The following is a 19,470-nucleotide window of genomic DNA, read 5'->3' as shown; positions in this document are numbered from 1 at the left end:
CCACATGAATGGCTGCAGACTGAAGTACCCCCAAAAAATTGCCAGTCCTATCTTGCCCAAAATTGCAAACTCGAAAATTGTCAGCAAGTTCGTCTATACTTGAAATTGTTATCTATTATTCCGGCATAGCGGGTTTGGCCTTCACATAATTCTCCCGCTTGCCTGAGTGTCCAATGTCGCTGCTATCAGATTCAGCATTGGCGTGCAATTCTCTGCAGAGTTTTTTCTGCAGAGTTTCTACATTTTTGGAAGTGAAATGGCTTTAATTTATCTGACAGTGACTCCGATTCTGCTTCTCCGGCATGTTACTGGCTTTGCCAATCAACAGACGATCAATATCTGCCTCGCCATCCAATGTATAATTACACGCAGGACATTTTTGATCGTGTATCTTTGCAATCAAACGAGATCTGCATTACATAATGGATCAAGACAGATACATGGTGTTGATAGAATAATATTTATTTTTGGATTTGCTATTCTACTTCCAATAACAGGGGTACAGTAAGGCAAGGGTTAATCAGGGTGTGCTGATGCCTGCTAATTCTATATTGCTTTTGGTTGCTTTTTAGATTGTGGTAATTTTGAACATTTGCCTGCGGGAGGTTTTGAAATTATGTCCGAGAGAAAAAACTGTTTATGTTGTTGTTATTTTGTAAACCAGGAGAGGTTGGGACTGCACCAGCCTTGTTCAGACCACGTCTAAGGTACCATGTTCAGTTTTCCAAACCGCACCACAGGCAGTATAGATAAGCATTGGTGTGGGTGCATTGCAAATTGATCAGAATGATACCACGCCTAATTTTTTTAAATTATGAGTACAGGTTGCATATATTTGTGTTACATGCCGTTGGGACGATTTAGAGGTGATCGACTTGAGGCGCAACAAATAATAAAATTATATGATAGAGTAGTTACAGAGAAGTTATTACCTCTGGTGGTGGATTGAAAATATGGGGCATAATCTAAAAATAAGAGCTACATATCAGTCATGACCTTATTGCACGGTGGAACAGTCTCGATAGGCTCAAAAACTTAACCCAGTTCCTATGTTGGGGTTCTGTCGGTCGTTATAAATACTGACCAAATGTCATTCCAAGGGGATGCAAAGTTCATAATCTACACACACGTCAGCATTCTCTGCAGCATGTATTTATTCAGAATACGATATCTAATCTGCATCTCATGTGGGGCTCCCACTGAGCCATAAACAGCGACCTCTGGGAGATGTGTCGCTAGTATTTGAGTGATATCATTTTGAGGCGAAAGATTCGAGAAGAGTGTAACGAAGGCCTACCTGCATATAATTTTGAATAGTATGGACTACGGAGGTCATGCATTTTTTCATGCAAATAATCCTGCCGTGCCCGTGCAGTGGGTGTGAGGGAGATGTGCATGCGAATAATCTGGAGATGAGAATCCGCACTGTTTTATGAGCAGACAACCGTTGCCTCTGCTGGAGTCCCGCTTATTGTGAGCATTCCATTGAGACTAATGCAAATGAAGGCGCCAATATATGTTTAGGGACCAGGAACATTAACTTACACATATCAAGTCCTCTGTCATAAGGCGCAGCTACATTCATTAGAACGGGGTCCTGGAGCTCTCTTGGCGTATTTCTACATCAAGACCTGCCTTGACAATCTTCATCAGTTCAATATATCACTATTGAGACTGAGGTGCCATGACGAGTCGAAAGAGGTGGCATTAAGGCACGCCCCATCCTCTAAACTAAAACGTTCTTATTCCATTTACTGTGCCAGCAATTCCTCCATAGACATACGTCTTTCTCTCTTTTGCCTTGTCAAATTCTCCCAGTTTACTTTCAATAAAGCCACAAATTCTCTCCAGATATTGCCGTGGACCAATCAATATTTAGATTAGCTGGTTTCTGTAAACACCGCTGGGCAGCAGCAAAGTTGCTGGGATGAAGAATCCATCGATTGAAATCCACCAATGTGCTTGAATTTTAAAAAGCTATAATCCATCAGTCATCTTGAGGCCGATTACTTATTCAAGGAATCATTCCCAAGAGAAAAAAAGTGATCTGGATTGAAAAGCGATAGATATTGCTTTATCTATTTTAATGTAATGAATTTTCCATTGAGAGTAAACAGATATTTCATCCCACTCTTCAACTCCGCTCTGAATTTAGTCTGGGTTAATCCATAGATACAGGTGTTTGTACAAGAACAAAGAAGTTGCAACATGAAGCCAACCTGCTGAACCTTGTACACTGGAGTATTGAGATATTTGTCGACATAATTATAATTTTCCACTGTCCAATTTAGAGAATGCACTACATATACCATCCATAAGAGTATGAAATTACCAGATAGAGTGAATAGCAATACCATAGATTTTTTACGGTTCTCCGTCTCTCGGTCATTTTGATGCTCACCATTGCTCCGGAGGCTCCTGCGGATTCGATTTGCCGCTATAATATGTCTCACCGTTAGAGCATTAAACAGAACAATTAAACAAATCGGTATTAAAGGGGTTAACATACTGTCAATCCATTCATATGCGCTCCAAAAAGGCGAAGTCATGTAACTTGCATTGGGAACACAAAACCAGGGTACTTGGTCTATTATAACATAAGGCTGGAATGTAAAGTAAAAGGGGATACATCTAACGCAGCTCACCACACACACGGTTCCTAAAACCACCGTCGCATTTCTCTGCTTGCAATATTTTGCTCTGAGCTTCTGACAGCAAATGGCTACAAAGCGATCAAAGGTGAAAGCAACTGTAAACCATACCGAACAGTCAAGTGATGCAATACACAGAACAACTAATACAGAACATACAGGAGTGATGAACAAAAAACTAACAGGAAAATACATAATATTAATGCGATTCAGAATTACGTCAGTGATAACAACAAATAGATCGGCCGTGGCCATTCCCACCAGGTAACGAGTGATGCATTTGGAGAGACCACACTTTCCACGAGACAGGATTATAATCGCCACCAAGTTAACTGGAAGAAATACAAATAAAAATAACGAATTTAGACTGACACAATGTTCAGATTCCACAATCTCTTGTGCCAATTGCAGCTCGGGTTACGGTCTCTGCCGTTCGAAAATGACTTTTTCACTCGTAGCCCGCACATTTGTCATATTACGAAGGTAACGAGCAAATTTTCACAATCAGAAAATAGAGAATCGGGTAGAATGATTTTTTCAATGAGCCGCATAGGAGAGCATGATAAAATTCATTGCAGACTGTTATGTATGCAGCCCTATGTATCCAGCATTCTACCGCCACCAGAGGGTGTATCTGTTGGAGTCCCAAGGGGTGCTGGGGTCCCTTGGGAGCGCTGTATATAAACAGGCTTCCCATGCTGTATCTACACTCTGGAGTTAGAATAAATACACTAAGGTCACACTCACTGCCGTCTACAGTACTCTATCACATTACTTTATTGTGGACACAACAACTGGCGACGAGATAACGAACCATCCCGCAAAAATACAGAGAACTGTTGGTATTCTGGAGAAATTATCAGAAGGATTCGATTGGGAGGCCATCGTGGAGTGACTCGACCAATAATTCGTGGCCCACGAGCTGGTAGTGAGTGTGAACGCTGCCAAACAAAGGGCGATCCAAATCACCGTCTGCGGGGCAACAACCTATGGCCTCATGAAGAATCTTCTTGCTCCGGGAAACCAACAACCAAATCGTATGAAGAATTGTGTACGCTGGTCCGAGAGAACCTAAACTGAAGGAGAGCGTTCTGATGTCAAGGTATGGATTTTAAACATGTCAACGGTCTGAAGACCAGGGAGTGGCGAGCTACATCGCCGAACTAAGGCGCCTTGCAAGACATTGCAAATTTGATGGATTCCTGGAGTAAATGCTAACAGACTTTTTTTTAATTAGCATTGGCGATGACTTTATCCTTCGCAAACTATTGATTGTTGAACCACCGAACCTGAGCAAAGCGATAACGATAGCCCAGTAATTTATGTCTACCAGCGATAACACCAAACAAATTACGCAGCATAAAGATGTTTTGGCAAGTAATATACACACAGGAACGTCAATATCAGGCAGGAAGGCCTATGGCAGAACGTACACACCTGCAGCTACACGACCTCAGATAACTCAGAGTCTGCCATCAAGCGATAATGCGAGACAGTTAGCACCTGGTTGGCGATGACTAAGTGATCATCGAGCTCATCAATGCCGCTTCAGACACTATGCCTGCAAATTCTGTGGAACAATGGCTCACATCCAGCGAATGTGCAGACGAGCTGCAAACCCTGCAAACCACCACGTTGCAGAGCATGACTGATCTATGGAGGATAAAACTGAACCAGGACTCAAAACGAGGAGGCAGAAGTGTATGGGGTACACATCTTCACCACGAAATGTCCACCAACTTGAAATGAACGGAATTGCAGTAGCCATGGAATTGGACATGGGTGTGAGTCAGTCCATCATGAGCAAAAAGGCCTTCGACAGGCTGTGGTGCAACAAGGCAAACAGGCCCAAGCTGAGCCCCAATCACACCAAGCTGAGAACTTACTCTAATGAGCTGATCACCATAATTGACAGTGCAGCTGTAAAAGTTTCCTATGATGGAGCACTGCATGAACGACCACTAGGGATAGTACCAGGGGATGGCCTCACAGTGTCTGGCAGAAGCTGGTTGGGAAAAATTCGCTGGAACTGGGACGACGTCCGAGTGCTTTCGAATGTTGATGATTCCTCATGTGCCCAGGTTCTGAGCAAGTTTCTGTCATTGTTTGAGCCAGGCATCAGAAGCTTCTCGGTGGCGAAAGTGCAGATCCATTTGATTCCCGATACATGACTCATCCACCACAAGGCACGGGCGGTGCCACATATATGGGAGAGAAAGTTGAGATCGAGCTCAACAGGTTGGAACGAAAGGGTAACATTGAGCCAGTGGAGTTCAACGAATGGGCCAGTCCAATTGTTTTGGTTCTCATGGGTGATGACAAAGTCAGAATTTGCGGGGACTATAAAGTAACGATTAACCGTTTGTCACTGCAGGACCAGTACCCGCTACCAAGGCAAATTACCTATTTGCGAAACTGGCAGGAGGAAAGACGTTCACCAAGTTGGACCTAATCTCAGCCTACTTGACACAGGAGCTGTGGGAATCTTCGAAAGGCCTCAGCTGCATCAACATGCACAAAGGTCTGTTCATCTAAAATTGATGCCCACTTGGGATTCGAATGGCCACGTCATTTTTCAAAGGAACATGGAGATTCTGGTAAAGTTGGTTCCAAGCACTGTGGTTTTCCAGGATGATATACTGGTGAAAGTTCGGGACACCATCGAACACCTGCAGAAACTGGAAGAGGTTCTAATTCGGATAGATCTTTTGGGACTCAGTTTGGAATGCTCGAAGTATTTATTGCTGGAGCCAGAGGTCGAGTTCTTAGGGAAAAGAATCGCTGCAGACGGCATCAGACACACCGACGCCAAGACGGAGGGCATCAAGAACGAGCCGAGACCACTGAACATGATGGAGCTGCCTTCGTTCCTGGGAGTCCTCAATTATTTTGTTAATTTCCTACCCTGGTGTAGCACCTTGATAAAAACATCTACACGTTATGCTACGCATGGGATATGAGTGAGCATGGGGGAAATCACAAGAGGCAGCTTTTGAGAAAGCCCGACATCTGTTATGTTCCAACAAACTCCTTGTCCTGCATGATCCTTTTAAACGTTTAGTACTCGCTTGTGATGCATCTTCATACGGGCTCGGGTGTGTGTTACAACAAGCAAACTAATCGGGAACATTGCAAGCGGTCGCTTATGCGTTCAGGAGCTTGTCCATGCCCGAAACGGCCTAAAGCATGATTGAAAAAAACACTCTGGCATGCGTTTACAGGGTTCAAGAAATGCATCAGTATCTGTTTGGGCTTAAGTTTGCGTTAGAAATTGAACATAAGCCGCTCATATCGCTACTCTCAGAGAGCAAAGATATCAGTACCAATGTCTGTGCTCGCATCCAAAGATGGGCACTCATACTTTCTGCATATAACTGTGTAATTCGCCATAGGCCAGGCATAGAGAACTGCGCTGACACCCTCGGTCGGCTACGATTGCCCACCACTGGAGTACAAATGGCACAGCCTGCAGACTTGCACATGGTGATGGATGCATTTGAAAACGAAAAATCACCCATTACGGCCAGGCAGATCGGGACCTGGACGAGCCAGGATCCTTTATTGTCCCATTTAAAAAACTCGATCTTCCAATGGGAGCTGGTCCAGCGTCCCAGCGCAGATGCATGAAGAGATCAAGCCGTACCAGCGGTGTAAAAACGAAATGTCCATACAGGTGGGCTGAATTTTGTGGGGCAATCACGTGGATTTGCCGAAGAAGGCTGGGAAACGTCCATATGAGACTTACACAGTACCTAAGCAGGCATAGTAATGAAGAACACTGTAGCCAGATCGCATGTGGTTGTCAGGCACCCACTCAGATGTGGAGTCTTGCAAGTGCCAAAGCAACACTTGGTCTCAACTGATCAATGCACCCAGGGAGGCACCAGTAAGTTTGTGGTCATGGCCCTCCAAACCGTGATATAGGATCCACATTGACTTCGCTGGCCTGTTTCTAGGCAAAATTTTCTTGGTTGTCATGGATGCTTATTCAAAGTGGATTGTGTAATTATGTCTGTAAGAACGTCCACTGCCACCATCGACAAATTAGGAGCCATGTTTGCCACGCACAACCTGCCTGATATCCTGTCAGCAACAACGGGCCGTGCTTCACCAGCGCTGAATTCAAGGAATTAATGACCCGCAATGTGATCAAGCACGTCACATCTGCACCGTTCAAGGCCGCATCCAACGGCCAGGCACAATGGGCAGACCAAACCATCAAGCAAAGCTTGAAATGTGTGTCAGAACCTCCTGTCCAGAGACCTGCTCAGCTACCACACCAGACACCATTCGCTCACCGGGGTTGCCCCAGCTGAGCTGATCATGAAAAGGGCGCTCAAACAAGGCTTTCTCTCGTACACTCTGATCTCCATGATCACGTCAAGGGCAGGCAGCATCAACAAAGCATGTACCATGATCGTGCAAATTAGTCACGTGATATTGAAGTCAATGACCCTGTATTTTACTCAACTATGGACATGGTCCCAAATGGCTTGGTGGCAGTGTCAGAGCCAAAGAAGGGAGTAGGGTGTTTCAGGTCAAACTCGCAAATGGACAAGCTTGCAGAAAGCATGTTGACCAAATAAAACTGCAATTGACGCACAGCCACGAGCAACCTGAAGAGGACACCACCAACTTCGACCCTTCAACACACACACAAGTGGCAACTGACATCACGGTTGACCACGAAGCTGAACTCATCATCCCCAGCAGCCCAGCATGGCCGGCTGCACAGTAGCTCAGCGAAGGACCAACTAACTCACCTGCAGCTGCATTTGTGCCGAGACGATCGACTAGGGAGCAAAAAGCCCCAGATGGTCTCAATCTGTAAATAAGTGCACTATTGACTTTGGGTGGGAGTGAAGTTATGTATGCAACCTTATGTAACCAGCATCTACCGCCGCCAAAGGGCGTATGTGTTGGAGTCCCAAGTGACCCAGCATTCCTTGGGAGCACTGCATATAAGCAGGCCTCCCATACTGTACCAATTCTCTAGAGTTAGAATAAAGAGATTAAGGTCACACTTACTCACGTCTACAGTACTCTATCACGTTACTTTATTCAGGACATAAAACAGACAAAGACAGGTTGGATTCAAATAAACTATGGAAATAACGTTAAAAATGAAATAGATAAAGAATGGGAAGTTTACAATGATGAGCAACGCAAATACAATTTAGAAAGCTATAATGATTACTTGCATGATACAATCTTTTCTCAGTGACTAAATTTTGATGACTTGTCAGCTATGTGAAATTAAAATAAAGCCAGAAATCAATAAAGACCTGTAAGATAATCATGTTGGAGGATGAAATGATGCAATATAAATGAATAACGAATCGCCAGCTTTCAGGCAAAGGAGCACGTTTAAAAGTAGTACAATGATGAACATTTGTGAGATTACACGAAATAGAAGATATAAAGAATCACAATCCAAGAAAGTATTCGGTGATGAACACAAAGTAAGAGTCAACTGTACAGAATCAATGACGAATTGAATAGTTATGTTCAGAATTGAATAAAAATGAATGAGGAAGCTACATGTGCAGTGTAAAATAAAACAGCTGTAAATAAATACTAATTCAATATAAGAAATAAAATTAAAAACATGAGAAATAGCGTGGAACTGTAAGATTCTTATACGGGGGAAGTGTTCAAAAAGTGCAAGTTTAAAGAATCCAGGAGAAAACGCTGCAAAAACTCAACAGTGCAGGCAGTTTCATGGACCGAGGAGAGGAGAAAAAGTTTGGGTTGTCGACCGTGGCTCAGACCCTTGATGATGAGAGATATTGGATAAAGGGTATTTAAACATCAACGAATTGAGGGGACAGTGAAGGAAACTAAAATAAATACATCAAATAAAAATTTAGCAGCTCACTGTGAGCAGACAACTGTATCAGGAATATCAATAATGGTTTTTGAAGGTACATTAAACATCACAAGTACAGACAGTAAATCCAGTGATTCATTGATTAAAGTAAAGTACACAATAAAACAGAAGTAGCACATTGACTTCTTCACCGCCTGCTGTACCTGCATGCCAACTTTCAATGACTGATGTATCATGACACCCAGGTCTCGTTGCACCTCCCCGTTTCCTAATCTGTAGCCATTCAGATAATATTTTGCCTTCGTGTTTTTGCCACAAAAGTCGATAACCTCACGTTTATCCAGATTATACTGCATCTGCCACGCGTTTGCCCAATCACCTAACCAGTCCAAGTCATCCTGCAGCTTTTTAGCGTCCACCTCAGAGCTCACACCGTCACCCAGCTTAGTGTCATCTGCAAACTTGGAGATATTACACTCAATTCCCTCATCCAAAACATTAATGTATATTGTAAATATCTGTGTTCCCAGCACTGAGCCCTACGGCACCCCAGTAGTCACTGCGTACTATTCTGAAAAGGACCCGTTTATCCCGACTCTATGTCTCCTGTCTGCCAAACAGTTCCCCATCCACATCAGTACACTACCCCCAATACCATGTGCTTTAATTTTGCACACCAATCTCTTGTGTCGGACCTTGTCAAAATCATCCATTGGTTCTCCCTTGTCCACTCGACTAGTTACATCCTCAAAAAATTCTAGACGTTTTGTCAAGCAGGATTTTCCTTTCATAAATCCATGCTGACTTGGATCAAACCTGTCATGCTTTCCAAATGTGCTGCTATTTCATCTTTAATAATTGATTCCAACATTTTCTCCACTACCGATGTGAGGCTAACAAGTCTATAATTAGCCGTTTTCTCTCTCCCTCATTTCTTAAAAAGTGGTGTTAGATTAGCTACCCTCCAGTCCACTGGTACTGATCCAGAATCGATCGACTGTTGGAAAATGATCACCAATGCATCCACTATTTCTAGGGCTACATCTTAAGTGCTCTGGGATGCAGACTATCAAGCCCCGGGGAATTATCAGCCTTCAATCCCATCAATTTCCTGAACACAAATTCCCGCCAAATAAGGATTTCCTTCAGCTCCTCCATCTCACTAGACCCTCGGTCCCCCAGTATTTCCGGAAAGTTATTTGTGTCTTCATTCATGAAGACAGAACCAAAGTATTTGTTCAACTAGTGCACCATTTCTTTGTTCCCCATTATGAATTCACCTGAATCTGACTGCAAGGGCCTACGTTTGTTTTTACTAATCTTTTTCTCTTCACATATCTATAGAAGCTATTGCAGTTAGTTTTTATGTTCCCAGCAAGCTTCCTCTCAGACTCTATATTCCCCCTCCTAATTAAATCCTTTGTCATCCTCTGTTGTGTTATAAACTTCTCCCAGTCCTCGGGTTTGCAGCTTTTACTGGCCAAATTAAATGCGTCTTCCTTGGATTTAACACTCGCCTTGATTTCCATTGTTTGCCACGGTTGACCCACCTTCCCCGTTTTATTTTTAATCCAGTCAGGGATGTACAATTGTTGAAGTTCATTAATGTGATCTTTAAATGTCTGCCATTTACTATCCACTGTCAACACTTTAAGAATCACTCACCAGTCTATTCTAGCCAATTCAAGTCTCATACCATTGAAGTTACTGTTTCTTAAGTTCTGGACCCGAGTCTCCTAATTAACTGTGTCACTCTCTATCTTAACAAAGAATTCTACCATATTACGGTCACTCCTCTCCAAAGTGCCTCAAACAACAAGATTGGTAATTAGCCCTTTCTCTTTACACATCACCCAGTCTAGGATGGCCAGCCCTCCAGTTGGTTCCTCGACATATTGGTCGAGAAAACCATCCCTAATACACTCCAGGAAATCATCCTCCACCGCATTTTTATCATTTTGCTTATCACAATCAATATATAGATTACAGTCGCCCATGAAAACTGCAGTACCTTTATTGCACGCTTCCCTGATTTCTTTTTAGATGCTATCCCCAACCTCACTACTACCGTTTGGTGGTCTGCACACAACTCCCACGAGCGTTTTCTGCCCTTTGGTATTCCGTCGCTCCACCCATACCGATTCCATATCATCCAAGCTTAAGTCCTTCCTGACTGTTGCATTAATTTCCTCTTTAACCAGCAATGCCACCCCACCTCATTTTCCTTTCTGTCTGTCATTCCTAAATGTTGAATACGCCTGGATGTTGAGTTCCCAGCCTTGGTCACCGTGGAGCCATGTCACCGTGATGCCAATTACATCATATCCATTCACTGCTATCTGTGCATCCACCTTATTCCGAATACTCCTCGCATTGAGGCACAGAGCCTTCAGGCTTGTCTTTTTAACACACTTTGCCCCTTTAGAATTTTTCTGTAAAGTTGCCCCTTTTGCTTTTTGCCTTAAGTTTCTCTGCCCTCCACTTTTACTTTTCTTCTTTCTATCTTTTATTTCTGCCCCCATTCTACTTCCCTCTATCTCCCTGCATAAGTTCCCAACCCTCTGTCATATTAATTAACCACTCTCCAACAGAGCCAGCAAACACTCCACCTAGGACATGGTTCCAGTCCTGCCCAGGTGCAGTTCATCTGGTTTGTACTGGTCTCACCTCCCCCAGAACTGGTTCCAATGTCCCAGGGATTTGAATCCCTCCCTTCTGCACCACTACTCAAGCCATGTATTCATCTGAGCTATCTTGCGATTCCTACGCTGACTAGCACGTGGCACTGTTAGGAATCCTGAGATTACTTCTTTTGATATCCTATTTTTCAATTTAGCTCCGAGCTCACTAAATTCATCTTGTGGGACCTCATCCGACCGTTTACCTATATCTTTGGTACCTATATGCGCCACGACAACTAGCTGTTCACCCTCCGTTTTCAAAATGCCATGCACCCGCTCTGAGACATCTTGACCCTTGCACCAGGGAGGCAACATACCATTCTGGAGTCTCGGTTGCAGTCGCAGAAACGTCTATCTATGCCCCTTACAATAAAATTCACTATAGCTTTCCAACTCTTTTTCCTGCCGTCCTGTGCAGCAGAGCCAACCACGGTGCCATGAACTTCTCTGCTGCTGCTCTCCCCTTATGAATCATCCCCCTCAACAGTACTCAAAGCGGTGTATCTGTTTTGCAGAGCAATGGCCGCAGGGGACCCCTGCACTACCTTCCTTCCACTGCCCTTCCAGTTGGTCACCCATCCCCGACCTGGTTGTGTACCCTTTGTGCATTACACAGAAAGACAAGTTTTTGTCAGTTGGATTTTCCCTGCTTACATTGAAACTGGGTTATGTTAATTAGTGAATGTTTGACTGCAAGTTGAAGACTTTCGTGTTGATTCACATGCACTTAACCCTGATGTTGTGGTCAGTTTCAAAGGGATAATAACAGCTGGCGGTGTTAGTTCATCATCTTATCCTTCACAAATTCTGGGCCCATACTACATGTTTCATGCATTACCCCCAGCAGAGCAACTCTGTAGTTCCATTATAAGTCATGGCAGAAACAACAAAGTGGCATTTTGAGCACGGGGCAACTCAAATGTTAATATAACACGTTGTCATGTGAATGAAGAAATATGTGATCACGGCTGGAATGCGGTAATTCTGGTGACTCGTGCATCAAGTTCTGGAATCAGATTCGTATCAGTGTGAAATAGTTCAGTGCAACTGGAACATTTGTGACAATTTCACATTCAAAGAGTTCAGCTAAGTAAGTGAAGCGCAGGACATGAGTACAGCAAGTAACATCCTACTTTTATGCAGAAAGCAATTGAGAGGTGAAGAATGCAAATGTTATGGTTAGAAAAATGGAACCTATTTTAAGCTGCAAAGTTATTTGCTCCCCACTTGTTACCACTCATAACCGCATGCACAACATATTTGAATCATTGGAGCAAACCAAGGTGTACCTGAGCCATACCAGCGCTATTTCTGACCTGATGACTTGTCTATTTTAGATGGGAGATTGCACAATGCACAAGAGATTAGGCTAATTCTCCAAAATGGCTTCCTTCAAATAGTCAACAAACGTTAACCTTTCGAGAAAGATGAGCATTTGATTCTAGTAATGGCTCTAGGGCGATGTGCAAACCAGGCTGTATCGGATCGTCTGCCCCTTATACAGAGCGCCTGATATATAGTTCCATGAACTGCAGTGGGAGAGATAACTGGCACGGCCTATAACGGGCAGCAGTTCCACTACCGCGCGTTTTGTACCACTGCCCGAGATGGATTTATTGGCGTCTACCTTTCAATGATCCAGTTGAAATAAGACGGTATGGAAAGCAAATCAGGACAAAGGTGTCGCTGGGCTAGCCACGCTGCAGGAACGGTAATCATCACAAAGCGCTTTCCACATGAATAACTGGATTTAATATCTTACCTGTGACACCAAAGACTGCAAGCACAGGGTAGTAGAGGCGTTCGATCCAATGTATTATTGGATATCCCATTTTCTGCGAGTAACAGCGATATTTGTGGTGCTGATCACAAGGCTGCGAATGATCAAATATTAATATTAGTTCTAAGGAATCTGACTGATGCCCGAGGAGAACATCCATGCAGCCAATTACCGGGCATGTACCACATGTTATATTAGTTACATTTACTCCAACAACTAGATTCATTAACCACTTAGAATTCTACTTTTATTGAGCAATACAATATATCTTTATGAATAATCAGACACAAAAGATTACATATTGTTTGCGATTTATTCATGATAAGTAAAAATACAATTACTTCCCCGAAGCTCTAGCCTTGAGTTGCGGGATGATTCTTCTTTATAGGCTGCTTTTTAATTGGGACATGGGCTGTTATTTCAATTCTGCAATTACTATTCCAGAACTTGCACTCACAACGGTAAGTCGACTCCATACATGCAAAGTCGGTACTGTGGAAGTTTGCAAGCAAATACATCTTTCAATTCAGACCTTGTCATAAATCGTATCAAAGAAGACCTCGACTTTAAAAAAATATGTTAATGTTCAAAATATGAATCACAGTTGGATGAGAATCGTCGGTTCTGTTGCTGGTATCTGCAATTTTAACCACGTAAAGTAAATAAGAACATGATAACATAAGAACTTAAGAATTAGGACGGAAAGTAGACCATTCTGCCCCCTCGAGCCTGCTCTGCCATAAATAAGATAGTGGCTGATCTACCTCAAATGTAGTTTCCTGCACTATGGTCATATCCTATGATTCACTATAATTCAATAATCTCTCGGTGTCTGCTGTGAATGTAGTTAAAGACTGAGCCTTCATTCTCCTCTGGGGCAGAGAATTCCAAAGACTCACCTTTGAATGAAGAAGTTTCTTCTCATCTCTGTCCGAACTGGCCAAACTGGCCGTCTGTTAATTATGAGATTATGGCCCTTGTTCCTGGATACCCCAACCAGAGGAAACATCCTCCTGGCATTTACCCTGTCAAATCCTGTAAGATTTGTGTACGTTTCAAGTACATCACCTCTCATTATTATAAACTCTAGAGAATATAGCTCAAGTCTAGTCAATTTCTACACATAGGACAATTCCCCACATCCCAGCATCAGTCTGGTGAAACTTGGTTGCACTTCCTCTGTAGCATGGATATCGTTATCAAATCCTGTTGAATTAAATACCTATATATAATTAGCTTTCTTATTATCTTTCTCTATATGCATGTTAACTTGCAACGCTTCACGTACAAGAACATCCAGGTCCCTCTGGAAACCAACATTTGCCAAAGTGGACAACTTCTCATTTATTCACATTAGATTCAATTTGCCATGTTCCTGCCCATTCACTTGGTCTGTGTATGTCGCCTTGATATCTCTTTGCATCCTGCTGACAACGTACATTGCCACCTAATCAGTAGGATATTGACAGATTACTCGTCAAAACCTTCACCTTTTCATTGTACAAAAAATTGCTACCTGCTTATGGACATGTAGAATTCAGACACAGGGCGATATTCAACCATTTAATGTCTGACATTCTTTTAGACGCAGGCCTGTTCATTCTCACAGCACATCAGGTCCGAAGCCTTTTGCTGCATCTTCAATGATGCAGCTGCTTGGAATTGCAGAATCCTCCCGTTTTTCATGCCAATTTGTTTTGCACATTGTAAACTGCCGACGTTGGGGCTCTTCATGCTCATTCACTAAAGCTAACTAATTTAACGCGGCTTTAGGTCCATGTAACTTGATACACACAGTTACTCACCTGTTAAGCCTCATTCGTTTCGAATGATGCGATCTTTAAAACTGAGATATTCAATTCTGGAATATACTGGGATGAAAAGAGATTTCAGCTGTGGCGTAACTCAGGTGGTATCGATTCGGAAGCCCGTTATGCGCAGTGCCGAAAGACAGTTAAGACAGAAAGATGGAGATAATTAATAAACGAATCACGGTAAAAAGGATAAAACCTCTGCTCGGCATGGATTACGTCTGTGCGTACTGAATCCAGTTATGGAACAGATATTACAGTCATCATTATTTATATATAAAACAATCATTAGGGAAGGATCAGTCTGCTAACGCTATACTCCATGGACTACATTCCTCTCGTTTACATCCGGCTGAGTCTGAAGCAGATTTTTCGCAACCTTGGTGCCATATTGGCCCCTCCATATTTCCAACTCCGCAATTTACATTGCTCGACTCCACCCCTGTCTCAGCTCATCTGCTAATGAAACTCTCTTCCGTGCCATTTTAACCTCGAGCCTTGACTGTTACAACGCACTCCTGGCTGACCTCTCACAATCTACACAACATGAACATGAGCTGATCATCATCATAGGCAGTCCTTGAAAAAGGAGGAAGCCTTGCTTCCACTCCAAAATTATGTTCTCAGATGCCTATACGTTGGAATGCGTGAATTACAGTCTGTCACGGGTGGGCACATGGAGGCTTTCATGCTTTCATTGAAACGTTACCTCCGCCACCCTGGGGCTTGCCTTTCTTGTGGGAATTCTGATTACATAGCTTTCTTTGGGTGTCTCGCATCTGGCATGCAGACGAGGTGGCCCGCCGAATGGAGCTGGTCGAGTGTGGTCAGTGCTTCGATGCGGGTGATGTTGGTGTGATCGCAAACTCTGATGTTGGTGCATCTGTCCTCGCAGGGGATTTGTACGATCTTGCGGAGGCAGCGTTGGTGACATTTCTCCAGTGCTGAGGTGTTCACTGTACATGGTCCATGTCTCTGAGCCATATAGGAGGGCGGGTATCACAACAGCCCTGTGGACCATAAGGTGGTGCAAGCTTTGAGGTCCTGGTCTTCAAACACTCTCTTCCTCAGGCGACTGAAGGCTGTGTTCGTGCTCTGGATGCGGTGTTGGATCTCGTCGTCGATGTCTGCCCTTGCTGAAAGTCGGCTCCCGCTGTGAGAAAAAGTTCCATGTTGTCCAAGGCCATGAAGTGTATTTGGTCACCAGGAGGCAGTGCTGTGTGGCTGGGTCTGGTTGGTGGAGGACCTTTGTCTTCTGGATGTTTAGTGTAAGGCCCATGCTTTCGTACACCCCGGTGAAGATGTTGACGATGGCTCATAGCTCGGCCTTTGAATGTGCAGATGCAAGTGCCGTCCATGTACTTCAGAAACATAGAAACATAGAAAATAGGTGCAGATGTAAGCCATTAGACCCTCAGAGCCAGCACCACCATTCAATAAGATCATGACTGATCATTCACCTCAGTACCCATTTCCTGATTTCTCTCTATACACCTTGATCCCTTTAGCCGTAAGTGCGATATTTAACTCCCTCTTGAATATATCAAAACAACTGGCAGCAAAAACTCTCTGCGGTCGGGAATTCCAAAGGTTAATAACACTCTGAGTGAAGAAGTTTCTCCTCATGTCAGTGATAAATGGCTTACTCCTTATCCTTAGGCTACATCCCCTGGTTCTGGACTTTCCCAACATCGGGAACATTGTTCCTGCATCTAAACTGTCCGGTCGTGTCAGAATTGTATATGTTTCTATGAGATCCCCTCTCATCCTTCTGAATCCAATGAATACAGGCCCAATCGATCCAATTTCTCTTCATATGTCAGTCCTGCCATCCCGGAAATCAGTCTGGTAAACCTTCGCTGCACTCCCTCAATAGCAAGAATGTCCTTCTTCAGGTTAGGAGACCAAAACTGAACACAATATTCCAGGTAAGGCCTTACTAAGGCCCTGTACAATTGCAGTAAGAATTCCCTGCTCCGATACTCAAATCCCCGAGCTATGAAGGTCAACATACCTTTTGCCTTCTTCACTGCCTGCTGTACCTGCATGCCATCTGTCAATGAATGTTGTGCCATGACACCCAGGTCTCGTTGCACTTCCCCATTTCATAATCTCTCGCCACTGATACTATTCTGCCTTAGTGTTTTTGCCACCAAGTGGATAAGCTCACATTTATCCACATTATACTGCATTTGGCATGTGTTTGCCCACTCAGCGAACCTGTCCAAGTCACCGCGCAGTCTCTTAGCGTCATCCTCACTGCTCACACCGCCACCTAGCTTAGTGTCATCTGCAAAATTGGAGATATTACACTCAATTCCTTCATCTAAATCATTGAGGTATATTGTTAATCGCTGGGGTCCCAGCACTAAGCCCTGCGGTACCCCACTAGGTGCTGCCTGCTTTCCTCTTAAGGTCCCATTTATTCCCGCTCTCAGCTTCCTGTCAGAAAAACAGTTCTCTAACCAGGTCTGTACATTACCCCCAATACCATGTGGTTTAATTTTGCTCACCAATCTCTTGCGTGGGACCGTGTCAAAAGCTATTTGAAAGTCCAAATACACCACATCCATTGGTTGTCCCTTGCCCATTCTACCAGTTACATCCTCAAAATATTTTAGGTTATTTGTGAAGCATGAGTTACCTTTCATGAATCCATGCTGTATTGGTCCGATCCTGTCACTGCTTTCGAAATGCGCTGCTATTTCATGTTTAATAATTGAATCCAACATTTTCCCCACTACTGATATCAAGCTAACCAGTCTATAATTACCCCCTTTCTCTTTCCGTCCTTTATTCAAAAGTGGTATTACGTTAGCTACCCTCCAGTATCTAGGAACTGATCCAGAGTCGGTGGACTGTTGGAAAATGATCACCAATGCAGCCACTATTTCTAGGGCTACTTCCTTAAGTTCTCTAGGATGCAGACTATCAGGCCCTGGGAATGTATCAGCCTTCAATCCCATCAATTCCCTTACACAACTGCCTGCATAATAAGGATATCCTTCAGTTCCTCCTTCTCACTAGACCCACTGTCCCCTAGTACATTCGGAAGGTTATTTGTGTCTTCCTTCCTGAAGACAGAACCAAAGTATTTGTTTAACTGGTCCGCCATTCCTTTGTTGCCCATTAGAAATTCACCTGAATCTGACCTCAAGGGACCTACGTTTGTCTTCACTAATCTTTTTCTCTTCACATAGCTATAGAAGCTTTTGCAGTCAGTTTTTATGTTCCCAGCAAGGTTCCTCTCATACTCCATTTTCCCCCCTCCTAATTAAACCCTTTGTCCTCCTCTGCTGTATTATAAAATACTCCCAGTCCTCAGGTTTGCAGCTTTTTCTGGCCAATGTATATGCCTCTTCCTTGGATTTAACACTATCCTTAATTTCACTTATCAGCCGCGGTTTAGCCACCTTCCCCGTTTTATTTTTACTCCAGACAGGGATGTACAATTGTTGAAGTTCATCCATGTGATCTTTAAATGTTTGCCATTCCCTATCCACCGTCAACCCTTTAAGTATCACTCGCCAGTCTATTCTTGCCAATTCACGTCTCATACCATCGAAGTTACATTTACTTAAGTTCAGGACCCTAGTCTCTGAATCAACTGTGTCACTCTCCATCTTAATAAAGATTGCTACCATATTATGGTCACTCTTCTCCAAGGGGCCTCCACAACATGATTGCTAATTAGTCCTTTCTCATTACACATCACCCAATCGAGGATGGCCAGCCCCTTAGTTGTTTCCTCGACATATTGTTCTAGAAACCCATCACTAATGCACTCCAGGAAATCCTCCTCCATCGCATTGCTACCAATCTGGTTAGCCCAATCAATATGTAGTTCGATGACAGAGGATGGGACGACCTTGGATCTAGCCTAGGGGCAATGAATGTTGACCACGTTCCCAGTGGTTCTATAAGTTAATTCCACTCCAGCCGAGAGTTTGTTCAGCGTGCGATGGAACACTGCAGCAAGGAAGATTGAGAAGAGCATTGGCGGGATGATGCTGCCCTGCTTGACCCCGATCCGGTTATGGATTGGTTTTGTGGCGGAGCCGTTAGCTTGCATGTAGTCGTGGAGCAGGCAGAGGATGGTGACAAAACTTTTGGGGAAGCCGAAACAGAGGAAGACGCTTCAAAGTCCCTCGAGTTTAACAGTGTCAAAGGACTTTCTGAGGTTAAAGAAGTCCATGTACAAGGGTTGGTGCTGTTCCCAACACATCTCATCCAGTTGTCACGTGCTGCATTACATGTCCTTTGTAGCAGTTTAGTGGACGGAATCCACATTGCGACTCTGGCAGGAGCTCTTCAGCCACAGGGAAAAGACTATTGAATAAGATTCTAGCAAATACTTTCACACACCTTCAGCAGGGAGATTCCCCTGTAGATGCCGCAGTCTGACTTGCCTCTTTTTAAAAAGTTGTTCAAAATTATGGCATCTCTGAGATCGCCCGACATGCTCTCCTCCCTCCAGATAAGAGAGTTGAAAACATGCAGTCATGCCAATAATGCTTCCCTGCCATACTTTAATGCCTCAGCGGGATTCCATTTGCTCCTGATTTCTTGTTGGTCTTGAGCTGACGGATGGGCTTTTCTACCTCATGCAGGGCTGAGGTTTTGCCGAGATGGTATTAATATATCGCCAAAGCAGCGAAGGCAACAGAAGTATGCCATAGAAAAGTCAACACCGGGGCACTAAAAGACCCAGACAAGA

At 43.7% G+C, this 19,470-nt stretch overlaps 1 protein-coding gene across 1 annotated transcript; it reads right to left on the bottom strand.

Annotated features, from left to right (window-relative positions):
* Window positions 1–2,078: 2,078 nt before the first annotated feature.
* Window positions 2,079–14,017, bottom strand: LOC139256361 (probable G-protein coupled receptor 139). The gene is made up of 3 exons (XM_070874208.1): window positions 13,967–14,017; window positions 12,925–13,036; window positions 2,079–2,983 (listed from the first exon to the last, which is right to left on the bottom strand). The coding sequence occupies exons 1-3, from the start codon at window positions 14,015–14,017 to the stop codon at window positions 2,079–2,081; spliced, it is 1,068 nt and encodes a 355-aa protein (XP_070730309.1).
* Between the last annotated feature and the right edge of the window lie 5,453 nt (window positions 14,018–19,470).

The sequence above is a fragment of the Pristiophorus japonicus genome, chromosome 3 (assembly GCF_044704955.1).
Source record: "Pristiophorus japonicus isolate sPriJap1 chromosome 3, sPriJap1.hap1, whole genome shotgun sequence".
NCBI classification, from domain to species: Eukaryota; Metazoa; Chordata; class Chondrichthyes; family Pristiophoridae; genus Pristiophorus; species Pristiophorus japonicus.
This window is presented reverse-complemented; position numbering and strand designations above follow the sequence as displayed.

Coding starts and splice junctions, on each gene's coding strand:
- LOC139256361 (XM_070874208.1), bottom strand. CDS start 14,017: ATGAGAGGTGATGTACTTGAAACGTACACAAATCTTACAGGATTTGAC. Junction 13,037..13,966: donor ATCTTACAGGATTTGACAGG/GTAAATGCCAGG, acceptor GATCATTCGCAG/CCTTGTGATCAGCACCACAA. Junction 2,984..12,924: donor TGCAGTCTTTGGTGTCACAG/GTAAGATATTAA, acceptor TATTTCTTCCAG/TTAACTTGGTGGCGATTATA.